Raw genomic sequence first — 27,846 nt, forward strand, 5'->3', positions numbered from 1 at the left:
GTGCCTCACTAAGCATCGTTATAAGTATAAAAGCCCAAACCATTCTACAAGTATGTGTACAACAGGAGGATGACTACGGTGAGGATAGTACCGATCAGGAATAGAAGGGGAAATGTGCCTGGAGTCATAGGGGAGGTCCTTACTGAATATTTTGCTTTCAGCAGTCACTAGTGAGTGGGATCTTGATAAATATGATGATAGTGTCAATCAGGGTGACATTAAGAAACATGTCAACATTAAGAAAGCAGATGATACTGAAACTTTTGAAAACTATTCAGACAGATAAATCCCCAGGGCCAGGCAGAATATGCCCCAGGATACTACAGGAAGCTAGGGAAGAGATTGCTATGGTCTTTGGCAATGTTTGTTCAGTCCTCACTGGCCACATGAGTAGTTTCAGATGATTGAAAGGTGGGAAATGTTATTCCGTTGTTCAATAAAGTGAGTAGGAATAACCCTGGGAATTGTAGACCAGTAAGTCTTACTGAATTGGTAGCCAAATTATTGGAGACAATTCTCAGAAATAGGATTTACGAGTATTTGGAAGGTCAACTATGAAGGCTGAATGCAGAGTTAATGGCAGAACGGCAGGATTCTCAACAGTATGGAGGAACAAATGGATCCTGGGGTCCATGTCCATAGATCTCTCAAAGTTACCACACAGTTTGATAGGGTGATGAAGGAAGCATATGATGTGTGGCCTTTATTAGTCGGGAGATTGAGTTCAAGAGCCTCAAGGTAATGTTGCAGCTCTATAAAACCATATTGTGTTCAGTTCTGGTTGTCTCATTATAGGAAGAATGTAAAATTACCAGGATGCTTCCTGGATTGGAGAGCATGTCATATAAGGATAGGATGAGCAAGCTATGGCTTTTCTCTTTGAAACGAAAGAAGACGAGAGGTAACTGTATGAAAGGTGTTAAGATGATAAGACGTATGGATTGAGTCGACAGCCAGTGACTTTTTTCCAAGGCAAAAATGGGTAATACGAGGGAGCATACTTTTAAAGTGACTGGAGAAAAGTAAAGGGGGGATGTCAGAGATTAAGTTTTTTTTAAATAACAGAGTGTGATGGGCGAGGCTGACAAGTACATTAGGGACATTTAAGAGAGTCTTAGATAGGCATGTGGATTTAAGCAAAATAGAGGACTATGTGGAGGGAAGGGTCAGATTGATCTTAAAGCAGATTAAAAGGCCTGTATTGTGCTGTAATCTTCAATGTTCCATGAATTTCACTAAAAATGAACATAATTTTTTTCTTATGACTATTTCAAAGATTTGTGAGGGAAAGCAAGCTGGATATGAATAAAGGAGTCAGAAAGACTTTTTTTTAGTTGAGTGGTGATGAAAGTACATTTTGAACAGAGGCAAGAACCAGTGCATGTAATGTGTAGGCAAGGCAGTCAAGATGGTGAATTCACAGATAGGCATATGGGGAGGAGAGAATGGGAATGACACAAGAAGCTGGGAGGTGATAGGCAGAGGTGACAAAATGCTGATGTTAACAGAATCTGATAGGACAGTAAAGTGAGGTGTGGACTATAGGGAGGTGGGGCAGCAGAAGGGAGTACTGGGAAGGAAACCAAAGGAAGGAGTGTGGGGGTGATGGGCAGACTGAGATAATGCATGAGGATAAAGCAGACATTGTGATGTGGGACCAAGAGATAGGGCAGGAGAGAAAACGAACTGAAGGGAAACAATTACAGAAAGTTGGAGAATTCAGTGTTCATATCTCCAAGTTGGAGGCTGTGTAGGTGAAATAAGAGGTTCCTCATTGGCATTTAGCCTCAACTTGGCAGTACAGATGGACAAGAAGACATGTCGGTACGAAGTAAGAAGGAGAATTAAAATGGCTGGCAAATGGGAATCCAGACAACCCTGGTGGATGGAGTAAAGGTGCTCGGCTGTTATCTCCAGCATAGCCAGTGGTGTACCAGCAAATTCCAGTAACTCCCCAGTTTTGCCTTTTATATTTGATACAGTCTCCCATCACCAGGATCAGACAACCAAATCAATAGTTAAAATCCTTCGCACATTACACAGTACAAACCATTTATAATTAGAGCAATTACTCTGTGGCGATTAAATCAATTACATTAGCGCATAGGTGTCTGGCATTTTTATAGGCTGAAATACATAATATCATCTATTGTTTTGTAAAGAGTAACCTTAGTCAGGAGTGCTGACATCAAAATTAATCTCCAGAAGTATTTTAGTGAGAGTAGTAAATCTATTGAACAGGCTCCCTAGAGAGAAGGTGGAAGCTGACAGTACTTATTCATTCAAATTAGACAAGTTCACAAATATAAGTAATTTGAGACATGACATATACTAGGTGTCGTAAGCTTGGAAGAGACAAGTAGATGCCCTTGGTATTTTCATGTTTAGTGATTTTTATGTTCTAACACTTTCATTAGAGAATTTTCACAACAGATTTTAATATACAAAGAAGCTGTTTACTAAATCCTATGATAGATACACATATAAACTTTATAATGCTCACCCTTCTGGCTTTGCGCCTATGTGTGTATCCTCTATACCACCCTAAAAAGAAAATATTAAATACTGTTAATAATCTGAGATTAAAATATTTCTTTGTTTACCTTTGTAATATCTGCATCTCAACTATGCATCTGAATGAAGAGAATCAGCACCATGAACCAAACAGAGCAATCAAAATTTTTAAAAAGGATATATTATGAAAACACAAGAAAATAAAAGGACTCGGCCACTCAGCCCTTCAAACCTGTCCCACCATCGCTGATTTGCCCTGTGCTTTTTAGCCTCTGTACCAGTTTCCCATAGCACCCAATTCCCAAATCTTTCAAAACTTGATCTACTTCCTCTTTAAATACCCTCAATGAACTTACCTTTAGAACCCTTCAGATGTTTCATCACCTACTCTTGTAACATGTCCCCTCATTTGATATTCTCCTACCTCAACCTAACTGCCATCCCCTCTGAGAATCCTCTACATCTCAATAAGATCACTGTTCACTTTTAAAGTCCAAAGACTGTAGATCTAATTCTGTTAACCATATGTGATAGAAACTCCTTTGGTCCTGAGTGAAAGGAATTTCTGTAGCTCATGTTACAGCCCAAATGAAAAAATAATTCTTATGACATTAAAAAAAAAATCAAATTTCTGACTGAAAATATTTTTGATGAACACAAACTAGGAGCATCACTCTTCAAATGTAAGTTACTGAAATATGGAAACCACGGGAGTTAAGTTTCTTTCATAAAAAACATTTTTGAGGAGCAAATGGGAAAGAAAAAAGTCACTCTTCATCAAATCAAAATACCTTTTCTGAACTTGCACAACAAACATCTCACATAAATGAATGAAAGGTAACCAGCTGTAGATTATCACGATGGCTCCAAGTCACTACCAAGAACTTGTGCACAACAGTATAGGGGTAGAATAGTAGTGTAGTGGCTAGCACAACCTTATTACAGCAATCAGTTACCTGCATTCAGTTCTGCCATTGTATGAAGCTTGTATGTTCTCCCTATGACCGTGTGAGTTTCCTCCAGGTGCTCCTGTTTCCTCCCACATTCCAAAGACATATGGGTTTGTAGGTTAATTGGTCACATATGTGTAATTGGGTGGTGCAAACTCATTGGGCCCCGAGGGCTTGTTTCCACACTGTATCTCTCAATAAAATAAACATTTAACTGGATGAATACACCTTGTTTCTTAGCACCAAAGCTCATCATCACTTTTCCCATTTTAAACATTATTTTCAACAAGATATACAGTATAGCAAACATATTCTTCATGCCACAATGCACCTATCAAGCTCATGGCATTTTGTAGTTTGACAAATGCATGATGAATTACTCACTCGGTAAAATAGGTATAAACAGCTTCTACCTTTTTGTAAAAAGCATAATAAATTGTTTTCTGCGCACATTCTCTACAGTTTCATTATAAATAAGCACTTTCAAATTATTCATTATAGATCAATTCATTTTATAAACAAAATTTATGTAAATTTAAAATAAAATCAAAGCACTTATCTAAAACTTCCACAGCTCAGAGAGGCAACATAAATCTATTACTCATTTCATATTTAGAATTTTGCATTCACAATTCAAAAGGTGACATTCAAAAGGTATTATTCTATCAAACGAAAATTATGCAATCTGAATAGCTAAAAACTGCAGATACTAGAAATCTGAAATTAAAAACCAGAAAGGCTGAAGATACTCAGCAGCACAGGCAGCTTCTGTTGAAGACAAAACTATAGAATTAACTTTGTTTCTATTTTAATTGCAAGACAACATACTATTTATAGATATGTTTAATTTCTAACAGGCTCCCTGTGAAAGAAACAATAAATGAAGCACGCCTTGCATGTTAAATAATTTTGCATTTGATGTAAAAATTTCAAAGTTAAAGATATTTGCGCAATAATATGATCAGAACAACCTACAGTAAAGTTGGTATTGGGTCTTATCTAAATTGCATTCATCACTTCAGGCCATTCCAGTCTTTTACAGACAATTAAATAATCTTGTAGAGTGACTACTGACATAAGTAAGAAAAGCTAGTTGATTGTTTCACAAGTCTCCACAAACAGGAATACAATATTGATCCAATAAGCTTGTATGTTTATACCTCATTGAAAGTATAATTACTGGCCAGTAGACTAGAAAATTCTGCTCTTTTACAAAACCCAATCCCTGGTGAGCACTTCTTTACCGAAAACATTTATCTTGGGATGCAGCTAAACATTCACTTAGAGCACTTCACCAGTTTGCTTACTTACACAAAAAATTAAGCATCATCAACTGCTTTTCATGTATATTTATAGCATCATAGGGTCATTAAGTTGTATAGCATATAACGAAGCCTTCTGGCTCTCTGACCATTATTATGCCAATTCTAAACAACTTTCATTACTTACCTACCCCTCTACACGTTGCTCATTCAAGTACTTGGCCAGGTCCCCCATAAATGTTGTTACCATTTCTGCCTCCACCACCTCTTCTGGTAGCTCAATACAGATATCAACTACTCTGAAAAAGGTATTCCCTCAGATCACATCTAAACCTTACCATGGGAAACAGTCTCAGGTTCTGTACTGATGCACCATCAATAACTCACTCTGAGACGTAAAGGTGAGATATCGGCTTTTATTGACTGGAAGAAGGAACCAGAAGTGAGTGACCATCATACTACATCCTGGAGACTGAGGCCGAGCATCAGGCCTCGATCGCCTTTATACAGGGGCCTGTGGGAGGAGCCACAGCAGTCAGCAGGGGGCCTGTCCAGACAGGCACACGTAGTTCACCACATGTACCCTATCTATTCCTCCCATAACTTCATACCTATATCACGTCACCTCTCAGCCACTTTTATACAAAGAGAACAGGTCTAGGCTATCTAATGTCTCCTTATAATTCAAGTCCTCCAATCCAGGCAACATTCTTGTGAACCTTTTCTGCATTGCCACGAACTTAATCACATCCTTTCTGTCATTCAGCAACCAGAATTGCACACAACACCACAAGTATGACCTAAACAATGTTTGCACAACTGTAACATGACATCCTACTCTCGATACTCAATGCCTCAGCCATATGCCTTCTTCAGCACCCTATCCAACTATGAACATACTCCTAGAGCTCTCTGTTCAACAACACACTCCCCAGAGCCCGCCATTCACTGTGTATTTCTAGTGTGGTTCCACTTCCCAAAAATGCATCACTTCACGACTGTCTTAAGTTAAATTCCATCTGCCATTCCTTCAGCCACTTTCCCCAGTTGTTCTTATTGAAACTTTAGGCAATTTTTTTCACTGTCCACCATACACCACCAATTTTGCAAAATTACTAATTATGCTACCTACATTCTCATCCAAATCATAAATGCATATGACAAACAGCAAAGGACCAGCACCAAATACTCTGGCACAGTTCTGGTCACAAGCTTCCAATCTAAAAAAACAAGCCTCCAAAATCACCCCTGCCTCTTAGCACATCAATTTTTCATCTCTTTGGTTACCTCACCCTGGATCCCACACATTCAAACCTTCCAGACCAGCTATCTTGCAGGTTCTTGCTAATTCTGGGTGGACAATGTCAACCAACCTATCATTGTCAGTCCTCTTTGTCATCATATTTGAGCAACAAGTTCCTCTGCACAAAGTCCACATCAGTCCTTGCCCTTTCAAATGCAAACAAATCCCATCTCTGAGGATCTCATCCAATAGCTTCCCCAGCACAGTTGTATGACTCAATAGCCAGTAGTTTTGTGGCTGATCCCTGCTGCCCTTCTTGAATAAGGGCATAACATTAGCAATCCTCCAGCTCTTTTGGTACCTCACCAGCAGCTAATGAATTTACAAAAGATTTCTGCCACAGCCCCAGCTATCTCCTCTCTTTCTTCCTATAATACCCTAGGATATATCAGGCCTGTATTGTGCTGTAGGTTTTCTAAGTTTCTATGTTTTTTAACAGCATAAGCTTTTAAAACCAAGTTTAAATGGAAATTCACTCAACTCTCTTGACTTTATAGCTCTAAATGGAAAACAAAACACTCAAAATAAGGAGTGTGATCAATACCGGAAGGCAATTGTGCAATTGTTTACTGGATCAATAATGAAAATGCCTCACAAATAAAGTTTTTGCCATATTTACCTGCCATTTCATTACTTTTCCATTAAAGTGAAACAATGGAACACTAATTTGCCTTATATGAATTTGGACAGGATTTTATAAATCAATGACTTCTATTGTATCTAATTAAACAACATTCACATTTTTTAAAATGCTTCATATCTCAGCCCTCTCGTTTATAGCAACACTTACATAAACAGGAGCGAGTACACTGCACCACCTCCCCCTCCCACCCAGCCTCACCTACAAACTTGTAGATAAAGCTAGAGCAGAATCTGACCACACAGTTCTGAGTATATACAGAGTAATGTGGACACAGCCTTGTGGGACACCAGTGTTGAGAATAATAGCAGTCAAATTATTGTTCCCTATTGTCACTGATTGCGGACTCTTAGCCAGGATGTCAAAGATCTAATTGCAAAGGAAGGTGTTGAGTTCCAGGTCTAGGAGTTAGAGAGCAGTTTGTTTGCAATTACAGTATTGAACACAGATTTGTAGTCAATAAACAACAGTGTAACATTGGTGCCTTTAGCACCCAGATGCTCCAGGTAAGTGTAGGGCCAGGGAATTGGTATCCACCACAGACCTGTTTTAGCAGTCAATGAGTTGAAGTGGGTTGAGGTTGGCTGGGAGGCTGGAGTTGAAATGTGCCATGACCAGCCTCTCAATGCACTTCATGATGGCAGACGTCAGAGCTACTGGACAATAGCATTAATGTAGATTGGTTTATTTACCATGGGTCCCAGGATGACAGAAGCATGTGGCAAACTCAGATTGAAATAGAGAGAGGTTAAAAATGCTTGCAAATACCCCAACTAGTGGCCTACAAAGGATCTAAGGGTATGGCCAGGGATACCATTTGGGCCAGCTGTTTTATGCAGGCAACTCTCAGATACACTGATACAATGGTGACTGTAAGTTCATGCACATTGGAGGCTATCAGGTTAAGTGGTGACATTCCAATTCCCTACTGTTTAAAACATACATAGAAAGGGTTAAGCCCAAAGGGAAGTGCTGTACTGGTGTTGGCAACGTTAGCCAACATTGTTTTGTAGTGTGGTATCGTAAGTAACACCTCCCAAAGCTGATGGCTGGACTGGAATTCTATATTGGACTAGTATTGTTTCTTGGCATCCCTGATAGCTTTCTAAGGGTTGGACATTGATTTCTTATATAGTCAGATTCAATTGATTTGAATGCCCCAGCCATGGACTTCAATAGGAAGAGGATTTCCCAGTTCATCCATGGTTTCCAGCTTGGGATTGACTTCTTTAGTACACAGTCCTCTGCACACTTGCTGAAAGAGCCCATTACAATGGCAACGTACTCATCTCGACTGGCTGCTGAGTCTTTGAACATAGGTTGTTGATCTTAACTTGTAAAATTTCAAGTACAAATGGATTATTTCAGACACTCAAGATTCATGACCGTAAGGGAGGTAGACAGAACGGTAGCGTAGTGGTTAGCACAACACTTTACACTTCACATTCCAAAGCTGTACTGATTGGTAGGTTAATTGTTCATTATAAATTGTCCTATGATTAGGCTAGGATTAAATTGGGAGATTGATGGACAGTGCAGCTCCAAGGGCCAGAAGGGCCTAATCCATGCTGTATGTCAATAGATGTTTTAAAACAGCTGTAAGGCAATCAAAGTGTTATGAGAGAAAATGAGCATTAAATGGGAGAAAGTCCAAAGCAGAGCATAAGTAGGAAGATGCAGTGGAAAATATGTACCACTAGATTTCCCTCTCGTAAACTTAAGAGAAATGCTAGAGACATCTACAAACAGCGATTGATGCAAAAATTCTAAATTTTATTCAAAGGGCAATTACAAGATCTATCTCAATTTTATATATTTTAGGTAATTTGTTTTCTACAAATTTCAACAACAATAAGCTCATCCACACCGCAGAATTTAAATTAAATGTTTTCATTTTGTCACCAAAATGCTTGATCTTTCATAAAGAGATGCCAAGGTCAAATATGGTGTAGGCAAATGTACAATAAATTGAGTTTAAAAAGTTAGCTATCAGAATAATAATCCGCACTATTGCAAACCTTTGTGCATCTGATGTTTAAACAGCAATTAAAAACAATTTTGTGAGATGGTGAAATGATGAATAAGCAAATATACAAAGAAATCCAGAACCCATCCTTTGATTTTCATCTCATATAGTCCTACTAGAATAATAGTAATCATCTTATGGATAATCAATATAAATTGCCCAAGACCTGACATGATGCACTTGAGAAGGAGTTTGAAGTTTGTTCACAACATCACAAAGCAGTGAATGTCCTTTCCAGAATTCTAAGTTAGTAACTCTGGCTAGAGCTATTACAAATTATTGATTATGTTGTAGCGACGTGCTACACACAGCGCTGAAATAACGACACACAGTCGGGAAGTCGTTTCAGGACTAGTTTATTCAAACTTCGCGGCGCTGGCATTTAATACCTAGTGCCCGCCCTCTCCGGGCGGAAATGACTTCAGAGGTGCATTACCAAAGTCTCTCACCGCGCGCTGGCTATTTGTGAGCCAGTTCGCCTGAGCAGAAAGTGGGTCATCACAATGTTATCATAACATAAAGAGTGGCTAAAGGATAAAACATGCTTAAGATGTGAACATTATTTCCATCACTAAAAAATATAGAGAATAAATGTTCTTTTCAATTTAAACTATCACCTTAGGGTTCACAAAATACTAGTACTTGCCTTCGTAGGTTTCCAGTATGTGCACTGTATCACCAATCTGTAGAGAAAGTTCCATTTCCACCTTGGAGTCATAATTGTATATAGCTAAAATAAAAAAAAACAGTGAATGACATATACTTAAATGTTCATTTGTTCATAATAAAATTACACAGTTTTTTCAATTCTGATTCTTTTTCTCTACATGCACAATATTAGTATGTTTCAAAGATTTAACATTTTGCATGAAAAATAATACTAATAAATATGGGAGAGCAGGAACAGAAAGAAGTTGAAAGCAGATGAAAGGAAGAAGTGAAAAGAATGATGGACAGGACTAAGAAAAAATAATTAAATGGGAATTAATTCTGTAGTTCTGCTTCATTATGACTGATAATGTAAGTAGAATTCTGTGGCAATTCTATTAGCTCTTTCTTCAGGGCAGCAAAATTGCAAAATAACTTAAGTACATTTTGTTCCAGCTGAGTATTCTGGTGTATTGAAAAACAACTTCACCAAGCATGTTTGTTGCTTATGATATTGCTCATATTGGCTGTGCATTATAGAAATATGCCCTCCGATCAGGGTCGCGTGAAGCCATGGAAGCAGGTGATGGATGGTCATATCAGCAGTTAGTGCATATCACAAGTCCTGGTTATGTGATCGCTGATGACAAAAAGACTATCTCTGAATAGTATTGATAATGGCTGGGCTCAACCATCTTGCAAAGACATTGTCCAGAAGAAGGCAATGGCACACCACTTCTGTTGAAAAATTTACAAAGAATAATCGTGGTCATGTAAAGACCATGATCGCTCACATCATATGACACAGCACGTCATGATGATGACTACTTATGAGATCTTCTTATCTACATTTATTCAACCATACATGCCAAAAGAACAACAGTATTTGAATGTAATATACAGTAAGTGGCAAACTATGCGTGTAGGACCAATGTGATGTATGCTTTTTTTTTCAAAAATCCATTACTTCTAATTTTCACAATTCTGAAGCATTTCCACGTGATGTTTTTCTCTAACATATGCTTTAAATTAACCCACACCAAAAGATGTACATTTTACTTCACTGTGTAATGCATAAGATTTCAGAAATGAACTGCAATAGGAAAATAAAACGTAAAAACAACACAAGGATCTCTTGTTCCCACTGCTATTATACATCTACTAGATTTAGCTACGTTACAACTGAAACTGTGCATTCTGGACTCTTCATGCAGCTGAAGCAACAATTTCACTTGTAAGTCTTAAAATGATGTCTTCATCAGAATTATGAAGCCATTTTTATCCCAACATGAAGGCAGTAAAACTAAAAGTTCTATGACTTTGATGAATTTTCATTTAAAAAAGGAATGTTCTTGGAAATGACAGAGAGAGAAACAAATCTTACTATAAAAGGAATATTAGAAAGGACCTTCATTTTCAATTTGGGTTGAAACCGAAGTTTTTCTTTAATTTTAATTTAACATATCAGTGGATGAGTAACAAAACTAACAATGAATCTCCAGCATCAGTAGACTTCATTTTCAAGTTCAAGTCACCATTCTTCAAGGACATGAATCGTGAATCAAAATGACAACCAGCTTATTGGTTTGTAATAAAACTGTATATAAATCTGAAACATTATTAGTATTTTCAAGTTAAATATATAATCTCATCTTCTAATACAAAATCTCCCCTTACTCCATATGTAAACAGGATGTTGTAGAATACGTGTATCTGACTTGTGAGGAATAAGATTTTCTAACATTCATTTAAACTTTTAATAAAGACTTTTTTCAAATATGCAAGCTATTTTAATTATGTCCATGATATATTGCTCATTTAGTTACAGATCAAGCTGATTATTTTATATTTATTTTATAAATAATTGTACAGAAATACAAAAGCTGGTACTGATTTCAATGAACTGCATTCATTTCATTTAAATGAAATTTCTACTGTACAACACACACAACTAACACATGCTAAGCAACAAATCTGTACTTAAAATATTGGATCACTACTAATAACAATTTGCACCAACACAGAATCTCGATTGCAATGAAAAGATGTCAAGACATTCTTTAGGATATACGGATGGAAGGCTGCATAGAAGCAGTAGGTACTTGCAAACAAGGATATAGGTTTCAAAACCAACTTTGCTAGAGTGTAAGCTTACTCACATCAGTGCAGTTGAGATAATTAGGAATTTAAGAGAATAGAAAACACTCCTTTTACCAAGTTTTGCATTAAGCATGTATTTTGCCAAGTGGTGAGCATTGGACAGTCAAATGTTAAGGCAACAAAACATGAATAAAGATTTCAACAAGTGAGCTGAGAAAAGGAGAGTCAGGCATTAACATGGAGGTAGGAATCATCACATGCTACTGATATAGACTGTACTTGAGCTCAGTGCTGAACTTGAGTTTTACTCACTTGAGTTTTAAAATGGCTTGACACAGTGCAAAAATTGCCCAGGATATGAATGGCAATGTGAAAGCTAACATTGCAGGAGACTCCAATGTGTTCAGCCTTCCCATCCACTTGTACAGAATTCTGCTCACCCATTTATTGGTTGATAGGTAGTGACAAATCTGAGATCATGGAACATTTAAGAAAGGTGGGTGGTACAACAGAACCAAGTTATCAACATACAAATAAATGTCTGTGCATCTCTGAAAGATATCATCAAGGTTTGAGAGGTAATAGTGCAGGACTGTTAAAAAACCATTGCAGCCAATTCTCTATACACGATTCCATAGATAAGGATAAATCAAAGCAAGAGCAGCCTTGGCGAGTTGAAAAGCCCTGTGACAATAATCTACGGTCAATTACACTGAAGATTATAGGCAGGTAAAGCAGGACAGAGAGGAACATGGCAATGATCAAAGACATTTGTATCTTTGGTAAAATATAACCACACTTAAGTACCTTGACCACTGGCTTATGTAGATTAATTCAAATTAAGAACCCTCAGAAAAAAAGTGGGACATTCATTCAATGGCCACTTTATTAGGTACACCTATACACCAGCTCATTAATGTAATTATCTAATCAGCCAATCATGTGGCAGCAACACAATGCATAAAAGCAAACATAGTCAAGAGGTTCCGTTGTTGTTCAAACCAAACATCAGAATAAAGAAGAAACATGATCCAAGTGGAGTGATTGTTGGTACCATTAGGAATGGTTTGAGTATCGCGGAAACTGTTTATCTCCTGGTATTTTCACACATAATAGTCTCTACAGTCTACTACAGAAAAGAGTACAAAAAACTAAAAACATCAGGTGAGCGGCAGTTCAGTGGTCAAAAATGCCTTGTTAATGACAGTTCAGAAGAGAATGAAAAAGGAAAGAGAAGCTGAAAGAAAGGTGACATATCACTGGCATACGTCATAAAATATGTTGTGACAACCCCCTCCTTGAAGGTAGCAACAAGAAGAGGGCACATCCTGGGTGATGGATGTCCTTAATAATAGATACTGCCTTTTTGAGGCATCACCTTTGGAAAGTGACACCTGGCTCCAGTTCTCAAATAATCCTACTAATCTATATGCCTTTAGAACATAGGAGGAAACCAGAGCAACCAAAGAAAATTCATACATTCACAGGCTGAGTTTAAAAATTCCTTACAGACAGTAGTGGAACTGAACCCAGGTCACTGGTGTTGTAATAACATTAATAACAAACCACTATGCTACCATGCCGACACCTAAAGCCTTAAAAAATTGTATTTTAAAACCTAAAATATTCTATAATTAATAATTTTGATTTAATACAAAAGTCAAATCATTCAACTGCAGAGAGAGAGATCACTGTTTAGATGCTGACAACTATCTCTGTTATCACTTTTTTAATGAAAACAAGAACCCATATTTTTTCCAAATAAATTTTACATACAATAAATATTATGTATTTTGTGAAGTAGTTAAAAGAGTCAACAGTCTAAGCCACTTATTTTCAACAGGCATGCAAAATGCAAGAATAGCAAGGGGAAATGTGAATATTTAAAGACAAGTGTCCAGTGAAATTAAGAAAAATAAACTGGTGTAAGTAAAGAAATGCTATCTCTGAAGCTAAATAACCAGAAAACTGATCAATTCTATGAGTCTGTTATTCTACATCCAATAGTTTTGTAAAAGGTAGCCATGGGCAATGCATGGTCTACTGATCATCATCCAAATTTTGTAGACTCCAGAAATGTTTCTCTGTAAGAAAGATTTATTATCATTGACTTACATTATATGAAATTCATTGTTTTTCAGTAGTACAGAGCAGACAGACTTACTTTAATAACAATGTAGTGTTCATGGATTGTTCAGAAATCTGATGGTGGAAGGGAAGAACCTGTTCCTGCATATGGATTGCAACTAATGTAACTCTCTCCACCTATCCCTCCAACCCCAATCCATTCCAATTTAAGAAAGGAATGAGAAAGGAACATCTGACTCTTATCAGCTTGGCTTGGCTCTTTATCTGCTTGATTCATTGAAGGAAAAAATACTTATTGCAAACCATGTATTTTTTTATTTCTAAATGCTAGCTATTGCATGTGCATTATTGTAGTTTCCCCAAACCACCAGAGCCTTCAGAGTCTACTCACTTGACTGGAAACCCTTGTATTAAATTGAACTGATCACTTTTAAATGATGTAAAATTTGATATAATCATACCTAAAAATTCTTCATATGCTTATTAATTAATCATTTCTCATTAAGCAGTACAAGGTCTAAAATAGACTGTCTTACAGGTGGTTCCTCATCCTTCAGAAACCTATCATGTGTATTTTCTGGGAATTCATTCTCTAGGGAGTTGGAATTAATTTGATTTTCCAATCTACATATTACCCAAATGATAACCTTTGTGCATCTCTAATATTCTCATTTATACCATCTTACATCAAAATTACTATTTAGAAATCTATTAAACAATCTGCATCAATACTATGTTTTCCCCACTGTTTCTTGGTTCCATTCAAACCAGTCCTATACTATACCATAATCTGCCAAGTCAAGATACTTCTCGTATCTATAAAATTCATTTCTTATTAACAGTACTACGCTATCTCCCCTTTAGCACTCCTTCCTAAATGTTAAATACACTGAAATATTCAATTTCCAGCTTTATTAGCCCTACAGAAAAAAAAAATTACCTGATGGCAATTAGATTATTCTTTTATGACTATTCTGCTGTTAATTCATCTAGCTTGCTATGTTGGCAGTTAGAAGTAGTTTAGTCAAATGTGTTCTTCAAACATTTTTCTAACCCTGATCATATTTGCTTCCTAACAATGTTCCCGTTACCTGTATTTTACATTTACCATTTCTATTGTTTCTCTCTTTCCTGACTGTCTTCACTGATTTATGTCCTTTCCTTTTGTCATTTTAATTACTTGGTATATTTGTAATCCAGAAATTTATTTTTTCAGGATGCCCAGATCGCTTCAAGCATAAACATCTAGCCATATAATTTTTTTTTAAATGTTTTTCATTCTTCCTGTCTGTGTGGATAAGTTTGTATTTTTCACATTATTCTATGTTTACCACTACTTTGATCACCTGTGTAGGTCACAATCTGGCTTTGCCACTTCTCATGTCAGCAGGAAATGTAGATGCACAACATTCAGTTATCAATAAAGATTGTAAGCATCCAAGATCACAGCACTAAACTCCAAAGTAGCATACAGGAATGTTTCTTCATAAAAGTGGCCACTTATCTCTCTGCTTAATCTAGCACTATACCCTCAACCCCTTGATGCCTAATTTGGTGCAGTAAACTTTTATGAGGCACTGTATCAAAAGCATCATCTACCCAATTCCAAACATCAGACTCTGTTTCTTCAGCAAATTAATCTCACTTTGGATTGGAACCATGCAGACTACAGAGTATGTGTAATGGAAAAAACAGTTCCTAGGGTAAAATATCCCACAGATTTGATTTAGCATCATACTCTAAATGTATATGAAGTATTTATTTTGTTGAAACTATTCATCTCCCTGAAAATATACTCTCACTGAATTTTGGGAATTATAAAAAGTTAATAATACTGTCCCACAATTTTGTCCTTTTGACTGGAACTCTGCTCCAATTTTTGAAGTTCAATCCTCATTGTAGGTTTACTTTCAATGTATCGGAAGATTTGTATCACAGCAGTATGATACAAATTGACAAAATGGAAGTAAATTATTTGGTGCAAATGCAGCTTTACACATGATTGGTATATGCACATAATTCCATAACTCAAAAGTTCTAAGTAAAATTTATTATCAGAGCACATACACCCATGAGATTCTTTTTCTGCCAGCATACTTAGCAAATCTATAGTACAATAACTGTAAACATGAGGAACTATAAACTGTACACAAACTGTGCATATGCAGATATAAATAAATAGCAATAAATAACAAATATGAAATAGCAATATAACAGAGTCCTTAAATGAGTGCAGCGGTCCCCTTTTATTCAGGACTCTGATGGTTGAGGATTTGTAACCGTTCTTGAACCTGATGGTGCGTGTCCTGAGGCAGCTGTATCTGATGACAGCAACGAGAACAGAGCATGGCCTGGGTGGTGAGGACCTTTGACGATGGATGCTGCTTTTCTATAGCAAAGTTTCATGTATATGTGCTCAATGGTTGGGAGGGTTTAACCATGATGTAACTGACACTACCTTTGGTAGGATTTTCCATTCAAGGCCATTGCTGTTCCCATACCAGGCTGTAAAGCAGCCAGTCAACACACTATCCATCACACATCTATAGACGTTTGCCAAGGTTTTTAATGACACATGGAGCGGTGTCTCAGAAAGGCAGCGTCCATTATTAAGGACCTCCAGCATTCAGGGCATGCCCCTTTCTCACTGTTACCATCAGGTAGGAAGTACAAACGTCTAAAGGCACACACTCAGTGATTCAGGACAGCTTTTTCCCTTCTACCTTCTGATTCCTGAATGGACATTGAAGCTTTGGACACTACCTCACTTTTTTTTTTAAATATACAGTATTTGCTTTTGCATTTTTTTAAATCTATTCAATATATGTAACTGATATACTCATTTATTTATTATGTTTTATTTAAATTATTTTTCCTCTCTACTAGATTAACAAATTTCACATCACATGCCCGTGATAAAAAACATGATTCTGATTCCTGAGGAAGTTGAGGCCTTGTCATGTTTTCTTCACAATAATAGTTAAATGATGGTTCTAAGACAGGTCCTCTGAGATAGTGACAACCAGGGATTTAAAGTTACAGATCCTCCCCACATCTGATGCTCCAATGATTACTAGCTCATGGACCTCTGGTTTCCCTCTCCTGACATCTACAGTTAGTTCCTTCATCTTATTGACATTGAGTGAGAGGTCAAACCACGAACAAGAGAAAATCTGCAGATGCTGGAAATCCAAAATGCTGGAGGAATTTAGCAGGCCAGGTAGCACCTATGGAAAAAAGAACAGTCGACATTTTGGGTTGAAATCCTTCAACAGGACTGGAGAAGAAAAGCTGAGGAGTAGATTTAAAATGTGGGGGGGTGGGGAAGGGAGAAAGAATCACCAGGTGACAGGTGAAACCTGCTGAGTTCCTCCAGCATGCTGTGTGTGTTGAGTGAGAGGTTGGTGTATTTATAACACTCAACCAAATTTTCAATTGCCCTCCTTTATGCTGATTTATCACCCCTTTTGATGTAGCCTGCAACAGGACTGTCATCAGCAAACTTGTACATAGTGTTGGAGCTGTATTTAGCCAAACAGTCATAGGTGTAAAGCTGGTAGAGCAGGGGGTACACTTCAGCAATGGTAATCATAAACAGAATACCCTAATTCAGAGTATTGTGTGCAGTTCCAGTCAACCTACCTACAGAAACAATATCAGTAAGATTAAAAGAGCACAGAGAAAATTTTGAAGATTACGTGACTGGGTATGAGGAAATGAGTTATTGGGAAAGGTTGAATAGGTTAGGATTTTATCCCATACAGTGTAGAGGAATGAGTGGAGATTTGACAGAGGTACACAAAATTATGAGGATTATAGAGTAAATATAAGCAGGTTTTTTCCACTGAGGTTTGATGAGACTACAAAAAGAGGTCATGAGTGGTGAGAGCAGTGTAAAGAACTGCCAGTGGAAGTGGTGGATGCAGGTTCAATTTCAACATTTAAGAGAAATTTGGATGGGTACATGGATGGAAGGTGCATGGATATAGGTTGATGAGACTAGGCAGATTAATAGTTCAGAATGGACTAGATGGGCTGAAGGGACAGTTTCTGTGCCATAGTGTTCTATGACTATATCACTATGACAACTACTATACCTTGTTTCTCCCTTTGAACAGCTCCACTTAGACTTCCCAATCACTGTGAAAATTACAGCTTTGCCCTAATAATTGTTAAATAACACAACTATATACCTTCCTTTATAGCAGGAAATACAAATTTAGTTTATGTTGATGTTCCCCTCACTTACACCTTGAGGACCGAGACCTACGGCTCTCCATTTTGAATTATCAGCTAAATCACTAATGACTATAATGAATAATTAACACATCAGCGGGGGTGGAGTTTCAAGATGGCGACGTAAGCAACTGCCTTTTAGGCGCTCTTTATTTTTTCAACTATAATCACCCTTTAATTAGATCTTTTCGAACTTAATCATATGAGTTGCTACCTTTGATTGACCCTTTTTTCCTAAAATAATATTTGATCTAATCTTGTCAAACCTAAAATGGCTACAAGTAAGAAATCGGCTAAGGATCCTGTATCCATCGACGCAATTTCTGGTCTTTTGGACATTAAACTGGATGTTAAATTTGCGGGTATGGAAGGTAAATTGGACAGTAAACTGGATGCTAAACTTGCGGGTCTGGAAGGCAGACTAGAAGGTAAATTGGACAGTAAACTGTTAAGTTTGGAAAAGAGGATTACTACGAAAATATCCGATCTTGAAGGAGTTGTTAAATCGCTTGAAACTAAGTTTCAGTCGCAGGCGTTAGAGGTTCAACAGCATGGAAATAAGATCACGACTCTTGAACAATCAATTTGTGAAAAAGCACGTACAATTGAAGTGTTAGAGAAGAAGATAGAGTCGACTGCTAAAACTTTAGATCAGTATAAGTTTAAAATTACTGATCTTGAAAATCGTTCTCGCAGACAGAATTTGCGCATCATCGGAATTCCCGAAAAAGTTGAGTCCGGTGATTTAACTGAATTTTTCTCTAAATTACTGTGGGAAATTTTCGGTGGTGAAGGTTTGAAAAATGAACCTGTTATCGACCGCGCTCATAGAGTTGCGAGGTTTTCGTCTGTGTCTGATAAACCACGAGCGGTGATTGTTCGCCTTCATTATCCTCGTGAGAAAGAGCTTCTAATTCGATTAGCTCGTAAAAAAGGTATGATCTCCTACAAAAACTACTTATTTCGAATTGTTGAGGATTATTCGTATGAAGTAATGAAAGCCAGGATCGCTTTTAAACCAGTGATGGCAGAGATTCATTCGATTGGATTTAAACAAGCTTTAATGTATCCAGCGAAGCTTAGAATTGTGCCGCACGACAACAGTCTACATTTTTTTAACACTCCGGAAGAAGCGAAGAAATTTGTTGAAGAATATCGATCCTCTAGTGCAACTTGAACTATGAGTTACATTGAAGATTTTTTTTTTGGAGAGAGGATGCCATTTCATTTTAAGTTTTAACCCTGGAAGTTGGGTTATAACTTTTTATTTTGAACTATGGGTCTGGGTTTTTTTTTACTACTATTATTATTGCTTATAGATGCTGTTTTAATTTTTATAATATCCTTTTTTATACACGTTTGTATTTTGTAATAATGAATTATTTTTTCAAAATGTCGTTTCTTCTTCCCATAAGTCTTTACTTTTTATAAGCGTTTATTTGCTTGCCTGTATTTAGAAATGGAACAAAGGTTTTGAATTCTTTTTTTTTAGTCTTTTTTTTATATATGTTGTAGTGTCTATTAAATCTTTTTTTTTAAAAAAAAATTCTATTTTGATAACTTTTTTTTACTAAATTTTCTTATTAGATTGCTGAATTTATATTCATATTTTGTAATATGGCTTTCTCAAAATGTCGTTTCTTCTTCCCATAAGTCTTGGCTTGTGAAACGTCATCTTTGTATCTGAATATGGAATTTCTTTTTTAAAGGTGTATTACATTTTTAAACTTTAATGTTCATTTTTTTTTATTAATGATTTTTCTGGTTTTACTATTTTAGTTTTTTTTTTGACTTGACTGATGTGTGTGTGTATGTGTATGTATATATATATATATATATATATATGTAGGTATATATATATATATATATTTTTTTTTTGCAACTCTATATTTTAATTAGGGTGTTATATAGTTTTTTCTTAAAAAAAATTTTCTTATGGAGCTGCCATCTTGAAATGGGGGTAATATTAGTATTAGTTTATGCGCCTGCCGCTTGGCTTTCTTTCAAAGGGTGGGGGGAGGGGGGAGGGATCTTTTTTCACGCTTTTGCTTTTTATTTTTTTGCTTTTAGTTTATGGGCTGACTTTAAATTGTTAATATTGTTGAGGTGTCAGGATCTCCGGTTGCTCCTGAATCAATTTTCCTTCTTCCTAAATTGTGGGTTATGTGTCTTTTTAACCTTTTATGATACACACAATTAATATTGGTATGATGGATAAATCTATTAACTTTATCTCGTGGAATACTAATGGTTTAAATCATCCGATTAAACGTAAAAAAATATTTAAGGTATTCCATAGATTGAACGCTAATATTATTTTTGCACAGGAGACCCATATTAGGAGGGAGGATAATCAACGTTTTTTTAGGTTCTGGAAAGGGCAACAATTTCACTCAAATTGTACTGCTAAAATTAGGGGTGTGTCTATTTTTATAGACGCCTCAATTTCGTTTACACATTATGAAATTATTTCTGATCCACAGGGTAGATTTTTGTTGATAACTGGTTCACTTTTTAATCGGAAAGTTGTTTTAGTTAATATTTATGCTCCAAACTTTGATTGTCCTGAATTTTTTAAACGTTTATTTACTTCTCTTCCTAACTTGAATGAATATATGTTGATTATGGGTGGAGACTTTAATTGTTGTTTGAATCCTTCGATGGATATTCGAACTCTTCCGAATAGATCAGCTTTACTTATTAATTCTTTTATGGTTGATTCTGGAATTACTGAAATATGGCGGTTTTTGAACCCTATAGATAAAGAATTTTCATTTTTTTCACATGTATATCATAGTTATTCTAGAATTGATTATTTCCTTATTGATCATCGTTTATTAACAGATGTTATTGATTGTAAATACGATTCTATTGCTATTTTGGATCATGCGCCTTTGAAGTTATCTATCAAGATTCCGGACTCTTCTATCAATACTAGATCTTGGAGACTTAATGCTACTTTGCTTCAAGATCCAGAATTTATTACCTTCATAAAACAACAAATTGACTTATTTCTTTCAACAAACTATAATGAAGAGATTGATAAAGGAATATTTTGGGACTCTTTCAAGGCTTTTATTCGTGGACAAATTATTTCATATTCCGCTGGTAAAAGAAAACAAAGATATTCAGATATAGCTTTATTGGTGGATAAAATTAAAGAAATTGATAAGATTTATTCCGTTACTCCTACCAAAGAACTTTATAAGAAGAGAGTTGAGCTTCAAATGGAACATAGTTTATTATTATCTTCTTCAATTGAGAATCAATTAATTAAGACTAGGGCTCAATTTTATATTCATAGTGATCGAACTGGTAAATTGTTAGCTAATCAATTAAAAGCTATTTCGACTAAGCGACAAATTATTAAAATTCGTAAACAAGACGGTAATTTAACTACTGATTATAAAGAAATCAATAACACTTTTCAAGATTTTTATAAATCTTTATATCAATCAGAATTTGACGGTGACCGGTTTACGATGGATAATTTTTTTAATAACTTGAATATTCCTAAACTGATAGATGAAGATTGTAGCTTGCTTGATGCTCCTATTTCTATGGATGAAATAAGAGAGGCTATCTCATCAATGAATTCAGGGAAAGCTCCTGGTCCTGATGGTTTTATTGTAGAATTTTTTAAAACTTTTTCTTTATTGCTTTCTCCTTGGCTATGTGAAATCTTTAATGATGCGTTTGTTAAGAAGAGATTACCTCAATCGTTTTATGAAGCTACTATCTCTCTAATTCTTAAAAAAGATAAAGATCCTACTTTATGTGCATCTTATCGCCCTATATCATTATTAAATGTAGACTCTAAGATTCTTACAAAAATTTTAGCCATTAGATTAGAAAAGGTATTACCACAGATTATTTCAGAAGATCAAACTGGTTTTATTAGGAATCGGTATTCCTTTTTTAATATTAGAAAATTGATTAACATAATTTATACTTCATCACCTACAACCCCAGAATGTGTTATCTCATTAGATGCTGAAAAAGCCTTTGATAGAGTTGAATGGACATATTTATTTAATGCATTGAGAAACTTTAATTTTAGTCCTAATTTTATATCATGGATTAAATTAATATATTATAAACCTGTTGCTTCTGTTCTTACAAATAATTATAGATCCTCTTTTTTTCAATTATCTCGTGGTACGAGACAAGGTTGTCCTTTAAGTCCTTTATTATTTAATATTGCATTAGAACCTTTAGCTATTGCTATTCGAGAGTCTCCTAATATTTTTGGTATTACCCGTAATGAGAAGTTATACAAATTATCGCTTTATGCTGATGATTTGTTGTTATATATTTCTAATCCTAGTAGGTCTATTCCTGCTATTTTATCCTTGTTGGCTCAATTTGGTAGCTTTTCTGGTTATAAGCTAAACTTAGATAAGAGTGAGTTATTCCCTTTAAACGCGCAAACCTTATTGAGTGATAGGATGCCATTTAAAGTTGTTACTGATAACTTTATCTATTTAGGTATAAAAATCACCAAGAAATATAAAGATTTATTTGGACTGAATTTTTTACCTATGCTTCATCAAATTCAACAACTTACTACAAGATGGTCTCCCTTATTTTTATCATTAGTTGGTCGGATTAATGCTATTAAAATGATGATTTTACCGAAATTTTTATATTTATTCCAAGCTTTACCAATTTTTATTCCTAAATCTTTTTTTGATAATATTGATTCAAAAATTTCCTCATTTGTGTGGCAAAATAAAAATCCTAGGTTAAGCAAAAGGCAATTACAAAAGTCTAAAAAAGATGGTGGTCTAGCTTTACCTAACTTTAGATTTTATTATTGGGCGAATAATATTCGTAACCTAATGTACTGGAAACTAGATTTGGATTCACCTGTGTGCCCACAGTGGGTAAATTTGGAATGTAGTGAGGTTAAGGGATATTCTATATTTTCCGTTCTTGGTTCTTTTCTTCCTATTGATTTAGCCAAATTCAATAAACAGATATCTAACCCTGTTGTTAAACATACACTACGAATTTGGTTTCAATTTCGCAAATTCTTTAATCTGAAAAACTTTGCTCTGGACAGCCCTATTTTATGTAATTTTTTTTTTCAAACCTTCATTGACAGATCAAGCTTTTAGTATATGGAAAAGGAAAGGTATAAAATGTTTTCGTGATCTTTTTTTTGAAGGTACTTTGATGTCTTTTGATCAACTATCCAACAAATTTGAATTACCTAAATCTAATTTTTTTAGATACTTACAAATTAGAAATTTCTTACATAAAATTCTTCCATCTTTTCCTAATTCAACTCCATCGGATTTTTCAGATTTGATTTTTACTTTTAATCCTTGTCAGAAGGGATTAGTAGCTTTTATTTATAACATGATCATGAAGATACAGCCAGAAATATCGGATAGAATTAGACAAAAATGGGAAAAAGAACTTCGATGTAATATATCAACAGATAAATGGGAAAAAATTTTACAAATGGTTAATTCCTCTTCTATTTGTGCTAAACATGCTTTAATACAATTTAAAATTGTACATAGAGCTTATATGTCTAAAGATAAGCTTGCCCAATTTTACTCGCATATTAATCCTCAATGTGACAGATGTCACTTAGAAGTGGCTTCATTGACTCACATGTTTTGGACATGTCCCACTTTACATAACTATTGGAAGGACATTTTTGATGTCATTTCCTCAGTATGGAATATCGATTTACAACCCCATTTTATTACTGCAATTTTCGGTATACCAAATGAAGATGGCAATCAGCTTTCTCCTTCAATCAGACGAATGATTGCCTTTGTAACATTAATTGCCAGAAGGTCTATATTACAAAACTGGAAAGAAGTAAATCCTCCTACTACATTTCAGTGGTTCTCCCAAACTATTTCTTATTTGAGTTTGGAAAAAATCAGAAGCACTATCTTTGATTCTTCAATTAAATTTGAAGAAACCTGGGGACCATTTATTCGACACTTTCATATGAATTAATTTGGCCTATTTCAGATCCTTTTCTCTACTTATCCTTGTTCAGGTATGGAGTTCCGGAGTTCTTTTCTTGACACCTTCATATATTTATAAAGTGCTATTATTGCCCATGTTAGTTTAGTTTAGTATTTTTTTTTCAATATATATTTTTTCTCATATATAATTTCAATTTTTTTTTTCTTTTTTCGATGATTATTTTTGTTTTTTTTTCATATATATTTATATAGACTTGATTGATTTATGTACCTTTTGTTGATTGATGTTTAATAGGATATTATTATCCTATTACTAATGTAATCTCAAGTTTATTGAATTTGTAATCTATTCATTATTATGTGTTGTTTTTTTTATATATGAAATTTAATAAAAAGATTGAAAAAGAAAAAAAAAGAAGAAAAAAAGAACACATCAGCAACAATCCTTACAATGAACTCACACAATCACTCCCAATTTGAGTACAAAACTTGTTTTCCATGTTCTCTGCTTTCAACTGCCTAACTCGGGGGTCGGCAACCCGCGGCTCCGGAGCCACTTGTGGCTCTTTCACCTCTGCGCTGCGGCTCCCTGTGGCTTTGGGAAATAATTGGTCAGTATTTAATTAAAATGTATTTTATGTTAGTTTGTTAGCTTTTGAAATGTAATTCTAAATTTGAAGATTATGGTGATCTTGTACAATCTAAATAAGACTTTGTGGCGACACATTTCCTGGCACATCCGAAACGGCTCACAATTAGCCAGCGTTCAGGCTAAGGGAGATAGCCTACGGGGGTTTGTGAGTACGCGCCTTTTGCAGCATCCGCGCCCATGGGGGCTGGGTTGAGGGAGGCTTAAAAGCAAGGCTGTCTAGATCGAATAAAGTTATTCGACTGCAGTTTACTGATTGCGTGAGCACACCGCTACAAATTGTTTTTATCGCTATTAATATACGTCACCACTGCCAATACCTGACACCCGTCAGTGCGCGATTTCTTTAATTTTTCGATCCAAGGTAAGCCAACTATGGAGAATTCTAAAAAAAGAAAAGTGACTGAAGAAAACAGAACGTTTAATGATACGAGGGCAGATTCATTTGCTTTCACTGTTGACGAGACTGGTTTACCGGTATGCTTAATCAATACATCAATGAGAAACTAGCAAACAACAAAGAGTCAAATATCGCAAGGCATTTCCAGAATAAACAGGCAGCCTTTGCTGAAAAATATCCGGATGGAGATGAGAGAAAAAAAAGCGGTTTCGGAACTGATGCGGAAGGTTGATCTGAGCAAAAATCATTTCCAGAAATGGATGATGTCTGGAAAATCAACGACATACGCTAGTTATATTGCCGCTCAGGAAATAGTCAGGCACGGGAAGCAGTTTACAGATGGTGAATATATAAAAGAATCTTTCATTAAGATTTCAGAACATATATTCACGGACTTTAAAAACAAGAGTGAAATTGTGCAGAAAATCAGGGATATGCCCCTCTCTGCAAAGACTGTCAAAGACAGAACCATAAAAATGGCAGAAGACAGCAAATTAAAGACATCAATTCAGCTGTGGCCTACTCGATTGCCTGTGACGAGTCTAAAGACAAAGGTGATATTGAACAAATAGCGTTGTTCTGCCGGTATGTAAACTCTGCCGGGCCACAGGAAGAACTGATTGAGTTGATACCTCTAAAAGACCAAACACGGTGGGAGGACATCTGTGAGGCTGTCTTGAATTGTTTAAGAGCCAAAGGAATAAAGACCACCCATCTGGTGTCAGTAGCTACTGATGGGGTACCGAATATGACGGGAACGCACAAGGGATTTGTGGCTTTACTGCAGAAGTCGCTGGACAGAAAGCTGCTGACTTTTCACTGCATCTTGCACCAAGAGGCACTGTGCGCTCAAACATTTCCTCCAGAATGCACAGAAGTAATGGATGTTGTCATTCAGATTGTCAATAAAATAATGGCAAAAAGTTTAAATCACCGTCAATTCCGTTTGTTACTGGACGAGCTGGAAAGCGCATATTCTGGTCTCCTGCTGCACAACAAAGTCCGGTGGCTGTCCAAAGGGGAGGTGCTGAAACACTTTGTCGCGTGTCTGGAAGAAGTGAAAACTTTCCTGGGCAGCAAAGGGCTCACCTTTCCTGAGCTGGAACAGCCAGAGTGGCTGGAAAAGCTACACTTCATGGTAGACATGACAGCGCACCTGAACACGCTGAACACAGCTCTTCAGGGGAAAGGACACACAGCCCTGCACATGTTGGAAGATGTTTTGGCATTCGAGCGCAAGTTGACAGTGCTTGCCAGAGATTTACAGAAAGGCACTTTGTCTCACTTCCCCAATTTGAGAGAGTTCAAACAAGGTCACGATATGATAATTTCGGAGTATTTACATTCTGCAATCATCGCAATGCAAACATCGTTTGGGAAACGCTTCTGTGAGTTCAGAGAGGGAAAAAACACATTATCCTTCCCGGTCACTCCCTTAAGCATCGATCCTTCCCTACTGAATACGACTGCATTGGCAGGTGTGAGTAAACCTGATCTTGAGATGGAACTGGCCGACATAGCCGACAAAGACATATGGGTGTCCAAGTTTAGACGCTTGACAGCAGACCTTGAAGATGTTGCCCGTCAGAAGGCCGTTCTTGCTCAGAATCACAAATGGAGTGATATTGAAAACCTCCCAAAACCGGACAAACTTGTGTTCGAAACATGGAATGCTATGCCCGACATTTATGTAAACATGAAAAAGTATGCGCTTGGAGTCCTGTCGATCTTTGGATCCACATATGTATGTGAGCAGGTGTTCTCCAACATGAACTTTATTAAAAAGCATCGCGCACGCCGCACAGATGACAGCTTGCGATCCTGAGTAAAGATGAAGGTGACGTCATACAGCCCTGATGTGCAGACGCTGTGCGCTGAGGTCCAGGAGCATAAATCCCATTAACCAAGTATGATAAATATTTTAATTGCCTATTATTTTACGTATATTCATATTTTTATTCATAGTCCTTTTATTTTTCAGGCTGACAGCTGGCTGATGTTATTTTTGGTTTGCTGCTGGCGGACAATTTAAGTTCGGCGTTTTTCATAAATACAAGAAGGACTCAAATAGACATTGAGTATTTTACTTAAAAGTAACCTTCAACCCAACGTCTTTTTTTCGGAGTTCAAAATGTTATTGTTGCATGCAGAAATGTAATTTCGTTTTCTCTGCAGGAGTTCATCAATTTCATAAATGCAACACATTATAGTTTATACATAGCATAAAGGCAAAAAAACACGTTGTATGCAGTGTTATTTCATTTTAAATGTCAAACGGGTTTTGCGGCTCCCAGTGTTTTCTTTTCTGTGGGAAACGGGTCCAAGTGGCTCTTTCAGTGGTAAAGCTTGCTGACCCCTGGCCTAACTAATCTGCTAACTGCAATAGGTGAAGCCAGGTGGGTGGGAAAGGTCGAGGGCTGGAGAATAAAGAATCTGATAGGAGAAGAGAATGGACGACAGAAGAAAAGGGCAAAGAGGGGACCAGAAGGAAGTAACAGGCAGAAGTGAAGAAGAAAAAACTTCAGAGTAGGGAATAGAAGGGGAGGGAGGAAATTTGTTCACTGGAAGTTGAAATCAATATTAATACTATCAGGTTGGAGGGTATAAAGTGTTGCTCCTCCACTCTGAGAGTGGCCTCATCTTGGCACAAGACAAAGCCATAGATCTCCATGTCAGAATTGGAATGCGAACTGGAATTAAAGTGTTTGGCCACCAGGAAGTCCTGCTTGTGGCAGATGGTACGGAGGTGCTTGAAAAAGCCGTTCCCCAATTTAAAACAGATCACACCAATGTAAAGGAATCCACATTGGGAGAACTGGACACAATAGACTACATTTATCTATACAATTAATATAAAGCACTTTGAGCCTGCATCTTAATGTATGAAAGTTGCTATATAAATAAAGTTCTTATTATTCTGCCTAGTCATATCAACCTACACCTGAACCCATAGCCCTGCCCACTCCTCTCATCCATGTACTTACCTAAACTCTTAAATGTTGCAATCGAATCGACATTTACCACTTCATCTAGATGGGGGTTCGATTGCAAAATTGAAGAAACATTTAAATAAATA

The 27,846-nt window shown here is 36.3% G+C and overlaps 1 protein-coding gene across 2 annotated transcripts in view; it reads right to left on the reverse strand.

Moving 5' to 3' along the window:
* Positions 1–27,846, reverse strand: part of dock1 (dedicator of cytokinesis 1) — a 549,009-nt gene that overhangs the window by 471,252 nt on the left and 49,911 nt on the right. For both annotated transcript variants that reach the window (XM_059947697.1, XM_059947695.1), the window contains exons 2-3: positions 9,342–9,425; positions 2,504–2,544 (exon numbers count right to left, since the gene is read on the reverse strand). In XM_059947697.1, coding sequence (XP_059803680.1) covers positions 2,504–2,544; positions 9,342–9,425 — 125 coding nt within the window. The remainder of the gene's footprint in view (positions 1–2,503; positions 2,545–9,341; positions 9,426–27,846) is intronic.

This window comes from Hypanus sabinus, chromosome 22 (assembly GCF_030144855.1).
Source record: "Hypanus sabinus isolate sHypSab1 chromosome 22, sHypSab1.hap1, whole genome shotgun sequence".
NCBI lineage: Eukaryota > Metazoa > Chordata > Chondrichthyes > Myliobatiformes > Dasyatidae > Hypanus > Hypanus sabinus.